We start from the raw sequence: 14,723 nt of genomic DNA on the forward strand, positions 1-14,723 counted from the left end.
ATGCTAAAAAAATAAAATAAAGTGTCTGCAGAAGGCTTCTACTCAGCAGACATTTAGAGCTGATATATGTCTCACCAGCATAGCTCATGTAATTGTTGAAGGGGGTGTTTATGAAATGACGTCTGCCGCAGGTGTCGTTGCCTGGCTCAGGATCTCTACAGTACTTGTACTTGGGTGTGGGATTGGTATCTACACACAGATCTCCTGTCTCAAGAGAAGGCTCAGTCTCTAAGCAGGCATCGTTACAGGACTCCACTTCTGAGATTCCCCTGAAGACATGGTACAGTCCAAGGCTGTGGCCAATCTCATGGATCATGGTGTGAGTGTGGCCAAATGTACCATAAAATGAAGGGTTTAAAACAATCCCACCTCAAAAGAAGACAGAGCGAGAACAGGTATTATAAGCATGATTTTTTTGATACCTGCTTAATGTGTTTTTTTTTTTTTCTGATGACAATGAAAGTTGATATACAATGCTCTTAAAATGCTTTAAAACTACAATATAAATAATGTTAACCCAAAGGTTGTTATCTACATTGTAGTGGTGCAAATATTTATTTACCTAAATGCGTTAAAGCTTCTTTATCCCAGGGCCAAGTGCCCACGCCAGCCATGTCTTCATCAGAAGAGTTAGCAAAGAAGATGTTCAAGTGTGTAGATCCATCCAAATTCAAAACCTCTTTCAGCTCCTTCACATTCATGTAAGCCCTACAGAACAAGAAAGACTTATTAACACGCCAAATATTCAAAATGTATGCATAAAACCTTACAATCAAATATAAATTTTTTAAAGGGGAGGGGGGGGGGGGGTGAAATGCTATTTCATGCATTCTGAGTTTTTTACACTGTTAAAGAGTTGGATTCCCATGCTAAACATGGACAAAGTTTCAAAAATTAAGTTGTACGTTTGAAGGAGTATTTCTGTTCCCAAAAGACTCCTTCCGGTTTGTCACAAGTTTCGGAAAGTTTTTTTCGAGTATGGCTCTGTGTGACGTTAGATGGAGCGGAATTTCCTTATATGGGTGCTAAGGGCACTTCTGCCGGAAGAGCGCACGCTCCCGTATAGCAGAGCACTGAGAGCACAGACATTCACTGATCAGAGCGAGAGCGTCGCGAAAAGTCACAAAAGAAGTGTGTTTTTGGTTGCCAGGGCAAGACAACCCTGCACAGATTACCAAAAAAAAAACAGCATTAAGGGACCAGTGTATGGAGTTTATTTTTACAGAGCATCAACGGAGTTGTGCAAGTGTTTGTGTTTGTTCCCTGCATTTCGAAGATGCTTGTTTTACAAACAAGGCCCAGTTTGACGACGGATTTGCATATCGTTTATTTCTTAAGGATGATGCAATCCCAACGAAAAAGGGTCACGATCGTGTGTTGGAACCGCAGGCGGTGAGTAAAACTGCTTAAAATATCTCTGCCTCCTTGTTAGTGCGTCCCCTCCCATGCCGGAGACCCGGGTTCGAGCCCCGCTCGGAGTGAGTCGTTGCTGCTGCTGCTCTCGTTCAGACTCTGTTGCTTATTTTTACAATTATTGGGTTTGCAATATACTAGGTTAGGGTTTTCTTGTTAGGATTTTCTTTCATTCATTTTTACAGCTCCCTCAATGTTGAAACTTTAGTGCAACAGCAAAATAAACCATAGTTGAGATTACGGTCTGTATTGAATTTGATCAAATGAGCACATTTATTAGCCACCTCTTTTAATAATGATCATTACTGAAATATACCCAAATGAAATGGAATCAAACTGATAGCTTGTGAGTCAGAATTGTCTCAAATAGGAAAACCTATATCTATATGAATCACTGGATTTACAAGTGGTGCATATTGTTTACTTGACTCTCTAAACATTTCATTTAAGTGTGAATATAATTTCAACACATTGAAGTAATAAATTAATTAAATATATCACTCAAGATAGATGAGAAAACAGAATGTACACAAAGAGCACGTGTGTGTGTGTGTGTGCAAATATTTGTCAGGAGAAGCAGTGTTTGTAATTTAACGGCTGTAGTGGAGTAACCCCAGAGTGCAGTCTGGACGATGGGGCGGGGCGACACTTCGAGGGGGAGCGACACGTGTCGTTGAAACAAACAGAACGGTGGCAACTACAGCAGCAGAGTAATAACGCTATTCCGTTGATTGCTTGAGGTGAGTAAAAGTGGTTGTGTAAATATCTTTATAATATGAAATGCGATGTTCGATCATTTATTTATCCATGGTACGTTCAATTTGAATAATTATTGTTAATAATTGTTATAAATTGCTCATTTTATTGTTCTTTGTGGATTGTAACAGTACACTCTGTACATGGCTTTAGTTCATAGGTTCGATTTTACAGAGGTATGGCATCACATTTGTCAAGTTATTTGAACAGACATGCATGATTTTTGTGTGTATATTATTATTATTATTATTTTTCAGGATGACATGATCAGGAGGTGGTGGTGTTCTGTTCTCCTGGACAGCTTTACTCCGCAAATGTATGTAGCTGTTTGAATGTTGCTACATGAAACATTACTCTGTACTATATCTAGCAATATACCTACCTCTTGACATTTGTTCTTTTAGAGCTCAACCACTGAGGGGAGGAACTTCACCATTCACCATGTCTTCAGGCAGAGTCCAGCAAAGCAGGTTATTTGTGCACATACATTCATTAAGAACTAATAATTACATATGTGTGTACATGCAGAGGTATTTTAGTTATTACAGCTACATAGTTGTTCAGATGTGAAATTGGTATTATGTACAAGTACTATATTGGTCAGCACTGTGGATTATTTAAAATATAGCTATCAGTTAACATCAGCATCAAAGACATTTAAAATCATTTCAGCTTAATTCATTTTCAGCGAGTTTTTTAAATAACTTCTGTTTGCGATCTAATGTGGATTTTGTTCACCATATAAGACAGAAATATTTATATTCAATGTAAAAGATCTTCATGTGGATCATGCATACAAATATATACAAATATCTCACTGGATTATTACAATTAATGGCAAAATGAATGTGTGGAAATGTAAACTAATATATCCTACTGACACACAGCAAAAGATATAAATAATTGTCTTAAAACAGTTTTTTTTTCAATGTGAACATACTAACATGCCTAATACTTCTGCACAGTACTGTATATATTAACATTTTATTAGTGTTATTATAAAAGAATGAGTATGCAGTTGTGACTACAATCTATAGTTTTTAATGAGAGTTTTAAAGCACGGTTGTCTGTATTCAGTGTTTATATAATGTTTAATAACTTTTATATACATGTATAAATAAACCTATGTATGTTTTTGATTCAACAGCTTCCCCTGGAAATCCTCAGGGAAGTTATTTTGTTGGCGGGTGACTCTCCATATTTGACACTTTCTCTGGTTTGCAGATGGTTTAGGGATGTGCTCCGAAGTTTTTCGGAAAGCGGCACAGTTTGCCTGGCTAGACAGTAAGATTTTCCCGTTTAATGCTCATTCTCCAATTGAATTTTGTAGTAGAAGGCTGTTAAACTTTTTTTGAATTATTATTATTATCTTTCATGTATTTTGTCTTTACACTATAAGTTGTGGCCAACTGGAAGAATTGTCCTCCTGTCTCCTGACTGGAACGAGTTCAGACGGATGTACAGCATCAGGGAACGCTTGCAGTGCGGAGCCCTTTTCAAGTTTAACCCACTGGGTACAGGGAAGAGACCGGCGTGGTGATCTTCTGGGCTTTTGTTTATACAGGATTTTCTTCCAAGGACTGTTTTTTTTTTTTTTGCGGCATGAAAAACATTTGTGTGTTAAGTTAATTGAAGGGAAATAGAGAATGGACTGAGATCAACTGGTTTTGATGTATTAATTGATGTCATTTAAAGTTAAACTTTGCAGTGTTTAATGTTTTAATAAAAAAGCTATGGAAAACACGTGCATGACAACAGGTTTCAGTCATTTACATCAGTCTATCATTCTTTAAGGTTTCTCATATTTGATGATAACATCATTTGCTATGCATTGCTCATAATGGATTCTTAATTTAGTTGTGACAGGATTGTGAGGATTAATGAGGTTTTCAGTGGTGCAGTTCAGAAAACAAATAACAGAAAGTAACAAGTGTTTTTGGGCAAGTTCTTTAGAACCTGTATAGTTCCTTCCTTGCAAAAAGTAACCATGGATTTATTGTAGTAAAAATATTTGTTGGCATATTAATTACTGTGAGCTGTAATTATAAAAACACCATAGTTTTACTATAGTTACTGTAGCAGAACCATGGTAAATTTTCGTAGGGGCCAAGGGAATGTTCAGAATATTATTGGTGACGTTCAGAGACTGGTGACAATTTGTTACACACACACACACACACACACACACACACACACACACACACACACACACACACACACACACACACACACACACACACATATATATATATATATATATATATATATACACACATACACACACACACACACATATATATATATATATATATGTATGTATATATAATTTGAATATATAAATCAAGGTACTCCATGACTATCTACATAACCATACTTCGCATAATATTGCCGTGTCATTTTCAAACCAGCGAGTAATGCCGAGGTAGCGTCTACACTACAGCCATTGAGGGAGTAGACCATATATTTCTATTCTGTTCGTCGTAATCCAAAACTCTTTGTATTTATACGGGATGTTGTGGAAATGCAACAATAAATGCAAAAACACAACATTTATATTCACTTTTTAATTTATATTAAAAGTTCATTCATCTGAGTGTCTACTTCCGCATTCCAATCCTGCTAAATAGCGTCATAATTCTCTATACCAATAAGCTGTAAAATCGTCACTCATCTGTACACCAATAAGCTCATCTTAATCATAAACCAATAACCGCTGAGGTGGGCGGGGCGACACGTGTCGCTCCGCCCCAACGTGTCGCCCCGCCCCATCGTCCAGACTGCACTCTGGGATACTTGCTGTAGTGAGGCTGTCACACAGGGCTTGTATTTGGAAGGAAACCTGAGCCCCGCTCTGCAACCAGAGCTGAGGTCAGAGGTCACTGGCCCTGTCTAGTTAGGAATGCATTGTGTCATTTGGATAGTTCCAAACACGGCCCCCTTAAAATGCTTATTATTTAACCTCAAACACACTGGGCATGTTATTCCCATCCAAGCCTTTCCCCTGCAGTGATAACTGTCATGCAAGACAGGCAAAGACAATCCTCTCTGGAGTGATGAATGCTGGCTTGCGGAAGACGCACATTTCCATAAGTACAACAGCATGTAAGCATGCATATATTCATATTTGTGCAGACGTCTAGTATTTCATATCGCCTCTCTTCTAACCTCCTCTGTCTTTACGGGAGGCCACGCTTAATTCTCTTAAAACATTTCCCCTTTTGACACCCACCTCCATTATTCATTGAGGAAAAAAAAAACAAAACAAAACAAAACAGCCAGGTCTCATTCCTCATCTTAAGAGCAACATCTGTTAGCCAGTTCACCGGGAGAATCAATCAAAGATGGTATCTGTTGCCATGCTGCTAAACCCTGGCTTAGCGGAGACATTATGAAAATGTATGAATTACTTTGTAGTTGTTCTTGATGTATTAACCTTCTAAGGAAGACACGGGTCTAGGAGACAGGATGATCATTTCCTGGTATTTATTTTCTCATAAGCCTTATATACCGTGGCTGTTGGTTGAGCAGCAGTGGGACAGTTATATTGAATTAAAAGTTCTTGCAAGAAGTCTCTTATGCTTACTGCATTTGCAGGCTGCATAGTAAAAACAATGATATTATGAAATGTTCATACAATTTAAAACTAGATTTCGTACATATTTTAAAATGCCATTTAAACTGCATTTTCAGCATTAAATGGCATTACTCCAGTCTTCAGTGTCACATAATATCTATGAAATCATTCTACTATTCTTAATAACTGAAGATTAAAAACACAAGATTATTTTTTTTTTTTAAAACATAAAAAAAAATTCATCAAGTCATTATATGTATGAAAAAAAGACAAAAACTTGATTTTGATGCACAAATATGAACAAACATGGCAGAGGGTCTGATGTTCTCTAGGCAGAACACTGATGATTAGTTGTGGTGGTGACGTTACAAGCCAACACAGCTGCCAATGAGATGCAGCACAGCGTGGAAACATCTTGTGTGGTACAGATCTCAAATTACCTGCTTCATTCCACACATATTCAGAAAACAACTCCAAATAGAATAGATATTCTTACAAGGAACGGTACTGTTATGATCACAGAAAAGAACCATTCACTTTTTGACTTATAAGCATGAATGTTACTGGTATATCTGTAATATTGCATTTAAGCATCACCAAAGTGAACCTATGTACTGCAATACTTGGACTAACGTCTTTTCTTAAAAACAAAATAAAATAAAAATAAAAATAAACAGTTGGGCAGTATCAAAAGACTTGGCTTGTGAAACTGTGGAAGCCAGCTCAGGGGACAAATCTAAGGAAAACAAATGATATAAGGTTTCCCTCCTAATAATTTCAGGAATTTCATTATTTCCTATGAAAATATTTGGCTGGCTTTTTGGCTGTACAGAAGGGGAAAAGTGGTCAGGGAGTTTCATGATGAGATAAGTCAGCTATAGAGTAAGTGCAAAAAGAGCTTGTTTTTAAAAAACGTAGGCCTCTGCTTTAATAAAAGTTCCACTACTGTAGGTCAATGCCACCTAATCTGAGTTCAATTAAGTTTAATCCACTGGCTCACTTACAAAAGCACACCACAAATCAGATGTGGAAGTAGGCCTACTACAAAAACAGCAGGCCAAAGTAGGCATATGTCTAGCCAAAGCATGCAGGCATCAGTGGTCATGTATTGCACTATGCTGCTCACGATCATTTGAAGCCACATAACGAATCACTAGGCTCACATTCGGAGGTGATCACCTTTATGAATGCCAAATTAGTCTTCCTGGACATCTTAAAAGTAATCCATTCCTATCTACACATTAGCATGCACAGTACAGGCTTGTGTCATAGGAAAGCTGTCCATTAAACGTGCAAAAAGGGGTTGGGGAATGGTGCAGACGTCACTGCTGATCAGTTCCGCCTGACTGCACTCAGAGTGCTCCAAGTGGTGTGTTGACACATTTATATTTAATGCCTATTAAATGCATGATTATGGCTTCATCCATTTACACCCATGTATTATTCATCTGAATCAGTAAAGACGGCCTTACATCCAGATGTACTGAGTGTGGTTTTGCGTAGAGCTGCTCGGGGCGGGTTGGCATGGCAGTGTTCACCAGTTGGCAGAGAGGGCTGTAATTTTCTCAGCCTTTCAGGGATCTTTTCGTCAGCTCCAACTACATAAGAGGAGTGATCAATCATCTATACAATTAGCATCATGCACAACCAGGCGTGAAGTTCACAGGCTAGCCTCTACAGGAATAATATAATTCACAGACAAGTTACCTTTAAAGGGGCTGGAAGAGGGGACGATACATTTATGCTAAGTCTACGGAAAACGAGGGCTGGTTGATGTATGAAGAAAAGAGAACTGAAGTAGATAAAACTGGAAATATTGTATTAAAAGAATAGAGTAAATGATCAGTTTCACTGTAGTCTCTCAGCAGGGGCGGCTTAAGATTGTCAGTGGCCCTAGGCTGCTCTTTGTGTGAGGAAATTTATTTCGTACCATTACATGGTTCACACAAGTAGTAAGGTGAACTGGCATGCACACTCACATTGAGACAGCCAAACCTACAGTGTTTCCTTTACATTCAGTGTCCCAACAGGATTTTGTGGGTGCATATTGGTTGCAAAAAAAAAAAAAAAAAAAGTCTACTTCTACTTTCAGAGTATGAATTATTTTATGCAGTAAAATACAACAACATGTACAGTACTGTGTAGAAGTCTTAGGCCACTAGTATTTCCACCAACAAAAAAATGGTTTAACATCAATCTTTTGATGTAGTGTGTCAGTAGTAAATATCAGTTTACATTTCCAAACATTATTTTTCCCATTAATTGTAATAATCCAGTGAGATTTCTGTTTGCACAAGGAGTCTGACAGCAGCCAGTGCTCAACACAGAGAGATGATCTCACCATCATCAGTCTGTCTGAAATAACATGAAGAAACAGAATGAACTGAGACAGACTGAGTCCAGAAGAACTGTGGCAATGTCTCCAAGACATTTCAAGAAACCTACCTTCAAAGCTACCTGACAAATACTGTGCAAGTGCACCTAGGACAAAAGCTTTTTTTAATGCATAGTGTGGTCACACCAAATGTTGATTCAATTTATTTAATTAAATAGAAGATAATTAATCAACTCTATTTATGGCACTATTTTTGACTGCATCCTCACTTTACAGCATTTTTACTCAAGTGCCAAAATGTTGAACAGTACTGTAGCTTTGCAGGTTTTCTGAAGCATTTTGGAGAAGCATTTCTTCTGGATTTAGTTGGTCTCATTTTGTTCTGTTTCTTCATGTTATTTCAATTTAAATTAGGTTTAAATAGTTATTTTCCAACGTCTGACAATTAAATTGTGTAAAATGTTTACAAAAATGTTCATTTAATAATGTATATTATCAACTATATTAAAATGTTTTACTAAAAGTAAAGTATATAAATATTGCTGTTGATTCCTATGCAGTGTTGTGTGTGAGTGTGTGTGTGTGTTTGTGTATGTGTATATATATACACCCACACACCCACACCCACCCACACACACACACACACACACACACACACACTCACAAACACATAAGTAAAAATTATTACATTTACATTTTCACTGTTATTTGTGAAATATTATGGGGCCCATAAAAGGACATGGTCATGGAGGTTTAAAAAAAAATTATTATTGCTTTCAAGTTCTTGAAATTTTTTTGCTTTCCACGGAGAAACGTTTTCTACACTCACAAATGTTTTATGATGGAAATGATAACTATATTTAATTTTTTTTGTCAGAGAACACAAATGTTTTGAGAGATAATACTTATGATACAGATATAACTGTTTTGCAACCGAAAGCATAGCAAAAGCGTTGATACTACTGTTTTTTCTTTTTATTTTATTTATTTATTTTTTTTATCGCCGTGTCCCCTTTAGGGGCATTAAATACAGTCTGAAAAACATGCCTTGATAATTTTTAACAGGTTTTTTTTTTATGTTATGCATTAAACACTGTGTATCTATGTGGCAATATTGGCTGTTTCAAAACTATTATCCTTATAAAAAAAAAAAAAAAAAAGAATATTAAAAGGCAGAAAAAACATTCATTCTGACTCAACATGAGCTATGTACCGTCACATTTCATGCAGACAGCCGGACACACAACAATGACAATGCAACAAAGCATCAGCATTATTTGGTTCGCGTAAATCTCTCACTTTATTTCAGAAGCCAAATATATTTAGAATACAATTAATTAGTTCATTGCAAGTAAGTGTGTCCACTGCTGTAACTGCGGTGGAGTGGAATTCCCCAATGAAAAGGGCTCTGCACACAAATGAATCAGCTGGCCTCACAGTGGCATGTTAAAGTACTATTTAATTGCTGCAGTTTAAAAAGAGGAAATCCTTCTGTCCTCAGGGCTTAACTCTTTATCCAAACTAACTTCTGAACACCAGGGGTTGGACCTTGTGATTGTGTGGGTAAGTGTGTGTGGCATTGCATGCAATACAGAGGAAGGCAGATCTTTATTTTGCCACTTGTGTAGACTTGTGTGGTCTCTCAAGCCTTCATAAGAATAAAAAGGTGCTAAGAGTGCGCTTTTCCTGTCCAAATCCTTGATAAGGTAACTGGCTATTAGCCGGCTTAGTTTACAAGCCGAGTGGCTTAGATTATGCTGCAGAGTGAAGTCTCACAAAAGGCTTACAGAGATACTATTATTATTTGAGTTGGATGCCCTCTTCAAGAGAGTCCTGGACAAAGCAGGAGGAAAGAGAGCGCACAGCGGTACAACATACCTTTGACTATTCTGAGACAATCAGGTATGCGATCGAGATACACTTAGGAATGCAATGCATTTTCTTTTCTCTCTTGCACTGCTGTGACCTTTGAATCGCCAGTGAACAGTGAAAGTACTGCACTTAAGCTCAATTTATTCCTGAAATTCATGTCAATTCAGGTATAGACGACCATGTTTATATAAAATCTGCATGTGTGAACTGAAACCGAACAGCTAGTTTTTAAAGAAGTGATGATATCACTCTCTTTTTGACACTGAGAGCTTGTCTGAAGTGCTTGAAAATGAGCCAGATGTATGGGTTTCGACTCATGCAATTACACAGACTTGACTCATTTTTATACTGTCTCGCTCTACCACCGTTTCCCCCACCAGCTCTGCAGTCGTGGGGTGACCCAAACATATCATTTAAATGCATTAGCTTTAAGTGCACATTGAAAATGTCAGTGGTGGTTTAATGGAAATGGTCAATGTTGTTACATTGATGCAGTACTGTTCAAAAGTTTTTGGTCAGTAGGTGTTGGCAATGTGGCAAAAATTTCATATCATGATTTTTTTTTAAAATGAAAATCATGATTCTTTATCACGATTGTTTTAATATTTAGCAAGTTTTCTAAGCAGGATAGACAAACTAATTTCCCTGTTTTAAAAACAAAGCCTCACAATAAATATAAATATAAAATAAAGAAATGGCAGATATTTAGGCCAAAGTGGGCGACGATAAAATTTGTCATTATTTTATCTTGTTATTAAAAATAAAATAAAAAATCACATATTATAAATCAACCCTCTACATTGCGAGTAAATCACTCGCATGTGAGACTAAATCTCCACTCTGGGCGACTAAATAAGGTCTAATATTAGCCAATGGCTAATAAATTCTCAGATTTTACTCGCCAGTGTGTGACAGGTAAGTATAAGTATAGCTCAGTTTAGCACTCGCCGAACACACTAACTGAGCACTTCAGAATTTCACTCTCCATCAAGTGATCTGTGCTATTTTTCAGATCATCTCAATGCGCAGTGCACCTGTATTTGACGCAAGTTACCACAAACTCTAGTGTGAAGGTGCCTAACTTGTCGTCACTTTGTCTCGCTCATGCAGAGAGATAGAGAGAGAGAGTTGACAAGCTACATGTAAACAATATTCTTTGTTGTATTTTCCTGTCAAAATAACGGTGTTCCTTTGGAATTCTTCAGCTTTTAAGAACTGCTGGGTTCTCCTGTAGTGGGAGGAACTAATGCACAAATGGCAATCTCATTGGCTGGCGCTCACCTCTTATCGTCCCTGAACTGATTTCAGCAAACCAGTTTGAGTGAATGCACACAACCTGATTAATATTCATGTATTGTATATTATCCATATCATTTAAGAAATGTAATGAACAAATATAAAAATAAAACACTGTATAAATTATACATTGATTCATACTAAAGTAACTATGTTAAAGTTCTTCAGTCAAGAGTAGTGAGTGATTTTTATCTTTGTGTTTTGTTGTTTTATTAATATTAGTTCACCAAAAAATGTTAAGTCTGATATCATTTGCCAGCTCTCAAGTTGTTTTAAACCTGATTGAGTTTTTCTTCGGTTAAACATACGTAAATGTTATGTTGAAGAATGTGGGTTTCCAAACTGTTGCTGTTCCCCTGACACTTCCATAGGATTTTTTCCCCTACTATTAAAGACAATGGGGTCCAGCAACTCTGGTAACACACTTTCATCAAAATATCTTCTTTGTGTTCAGTACAAGAAAGAAATTAATACAGGTTTGGTACAATATGAAAGCGAGTAAATAATAACAGAATAAAAATTTCGGGGTGAACTATCCCTTTAATGACAGCACGTTTAGCACTATTAGTCTGCTGTCTCTTTAAGACCTGCGCGTGTCTAATATACAGGCACACATCAGTTTTTCTTTCTTTTAACCGTTTACTTTCACTTTAGACATAACCAACAATGTTTATATGTAAACCTTGTGTGTTTTTAAAACTATTAGCGCAATCAGATGCAATATTTGCGATATTTCTTCAAAAGCAGATTCTGGAGACGTTTTAATCATCTTTGTTCAAAAATCATAATCTTGCACAGATAAACGCTGGATTTTCAAAAGTGTGAAGACATTTATTCATATTTTTTTTCACACAGCATTCTTGAATGATAGATTTATTGGCTGCACAGCCCTTTACACTTTAAATTTTCATGCCCCTAAATATGATGCTGAACAAAGCGAACTGTGACTAGTTCCTTTATATGTCTGTCAGACAGCCTCTTGGGTGATTCTTAGCCAATAAAAGCTGCCATGGAGTCCATACCTTCTGCAGTCAAAACTCTGGCTATACGAGACTAGAACTAGCACTAGTTTATATTATGTTACTTAATTCATAACTCCAAAAAGTCTTTAGTTTTACTATATTCATAAGAGAAAGATAGTCTGTACCAATTTTTCCCGGAAAAACATGACCAGCTGGAGGTGTGACGTGTGGGCGGAGCTAAAGAATCACGAGCGCCAGTAGGCTTTTGCGTTGAGAGCATGTGGAAACTGTGACATTACCGTGAGGGAAAAACCATCATCCAAAACAAACCATGGCTTACAGTCAGATTCAGCCGTTTATTTATGATCCAGAATCAGATCCCGAGGCTGAAATTGAACGAGAGCAGCAGCAGCAACGACTCGCTCCGAGCGGGGCTCGAACCCGGGTCTCAGGCATGGGAGGGGACGCACTAACAAGGAGGCAGAGATATTTTAGGCAGTTTTACTCACCGCCTGCGGTTCCAACACACGATCGTGACCCTTTTTCGTTGGGAATGCATCATCCTTAAGAAATAAACGATACGCAAATCCATCATCAAACTGGGCCTTGTTTGTAAAACAAGCATCTTTGAAATGCAGGGAACAAACAAAAACACTTGCACAACTCAGTTGATGCTCTGTAAAAATAAACTCCATCCACTGGTCCCTTAATGCTGTTTTTTTTTTGGTAATCTGTGCAGGGTTGTCTTGCCCTGGCAACCAAAATCACACTTCTTTTGTGACTTTTCGCGACGCTCTCGCTCTGATCAGTGAATCGGTCTGATCAGTGAAATGTCTGTGCTCAGCCTCGATATACGTGTATTTTGGGAACAAAAATACTCCTTCAAACGTACAACTTAATTTTTGAAACTTTGTCCATGTTTACCATGGGAATCCAACTCTTTAACAGTGTAAAAAACTCAGTATGCATGAAATAGCATTTCACCCCCCCTTTGATAAAATGCAGATTTTTTTTTCTAATAAAGGGTTAGTTCACCCAGATAGTAAAATTATTTAATTAATAACTTCCCCTCATGTTGTTTCAAACCCGCAAAACCTCTGTTTATCTTCAGAACACAGTTTAAGATATTTTAGATTTAGTCAGAGAGCTCTTAGTCCCTCATTTGAAGCTGTGTGTACGGTATACTGTCCATGTCCAGAAAGGTAAGAAAAACATCATCAAAGTAGTCCATGTGACATCAGAGGGTCAGTTTGAATATTTTAAAGCATCGAAAATACATTTTGGTCCAAAAATAGCAAAAACAACGACTTTATTTAGCATCATCTTCTCTTCCGTGTCTGTTGTGAGAGAGAGTACAAAACAAAGCAGTTTGTGATATCCGGTTCGCGAACGAATCATTCGATGTAACCAGATCTTCTTGAACCAGTTCACCAAATCGAACTGAATCGTTTTAAACGGTTCACGTCTCCAGTACGCATTAATCCACAAATGACTTAGGCTGTTAACTTTTTTAATGTGGCTGACACTCCCTCTGAGTTCAGACAAACCAATATCCTGGAGTAATTCATTTACTCAAACAGTACACTGACTGAACTGCTGTGAAGAGAGAACTGAAGATGAACACTGAGCCGAGCCAGATAACGAACAATAGACTGACTCGTTCATGAGTCAAGAACTGGTTGCATCGGTTTTCGGATCACCAGTAGTTCTTTCGGACAGTTCGACTCAATAAACCGGTTGAAGAAAACGGTTCACCGGTTCTTTTGCGCTCGACGTAATGGCGTCATTTGTGATGATTGCCCTTGATTCAAGCCTTCGGTTTACCCGTGCTCATAACATTAGCACAGAATCAGTTCGGAATCAATCACTAAAAGAATCAGTTCAGTTCAGATGCTCTGTGTGTCGGTCTGCTTCACGCTGAATCACACATGCGCAGTATCATCAGCTCCTCGGTTCACGAATCGAATGCGCCTGATAGAAACGGCTCTTCATTCGTGAACGAGTCAATCTATTGTTCGTTATCTGGCTCGGCTTTGTGTTCATCTTCAGTTCTCTCTTCACAGCAGTTCAGTCAGTGTACTGTTTGAGCAAATGAATTACTCCGGGATATTGGTTTCTTTGAACTCAGAGGGAGTGTCAGCCACATTAAAAAAGTTAACAGCTTAAGTCATTTGTGGATTAATGCGTATTAGAGATGCGACCGTTTAAAATGATTCAGTTCGATTTGCTGAACTGAATGATTAGTTCGCGAACCGGATATCCAGACTGCTTTGTTTAGAACTCTCTCTCACAACAGACACGGAAGAGAAGACAATGCTGAATAAAGTCGTCGTTTTTGCTATTTTTGGACCAAAAAATTCAAAAAATTCTAACTGACCCTCTGATGTCACATGGATTACTTTGATGATGTTTTTCTTACCTTTCTGGACATGGACAGTAGACCGTACACACAGCTTCAATGGAGGGACTGAGAGCTCTCGGACTAAATCTAAAATATCTTAAACTGTGTTACAAA

General features: G+C 37.6%; 1 protein-coding gene and 1 long non-coding RNA gene across 3 annotated transcripts in view; one reads left to right on the top strand and one right to left on the bottom strand.

Moving 5' to 3' along the window:
• LOC127988847 (pappalysin-1-like) overlaps nucleotides 1–14,723 on the bottom strand; it is an 89,788-nt gene that overhangs the window by 60,909 nt on the left and 14,156 nt on the right. Inside the window, exons 3-4 of the mRNA XM_052591388.1 lie at nucleotides 563–708; nucleotides 76–369 (exon numbers count right to left, since the gene is read on the bottom strand). Of these exons, the coding sequence (XP_052447348.1) occupies nucleotides 76–369; nucleotides 563–708 (440 nt within the window). The remainder of the gene's footprint in view (nucleotides 1–75; nucleotides 370–562; nucleotides 709–14,723) is intronic.
• On the top strand, nucleotides 2,163–3,852 carry LOC127988863 (uncharacterized). 2 transcript variants are annotated; one of them, XR_008162027.1, is made up of 4 exons: nucleotides 2,163–2,485; nucleotides 2,574–2,639; nucleotides 3,317–3,453; nucleotides 3,569–3,852. It is a non-coding gene; the product is annotated as an uncharacterized LOC127988863 (long non-coding RNA). The 2 variants fall into 2 exon arrangements; XR_008162021.1 differs by having other exon boundaries at nucleotides 3,394–3,453; nucleotides 3,569–3,847.

Source organism: Carassius gibelio, chromosome A5 (assembly GCF_023724105.1).
Source record: "Carassius gibelio isolate Cgi1373 ecotype wild population from Czech Republic chromosome A5, carGib1.2-hapl.c, whole genome shotgun sequence".
Classification (NCBI taxonomy): Eukaryota; Metazoa; Chordata; class Actinopteri; order Cypriniformes; family Cyprinidae; genus Carassius; species Carassius gibelio.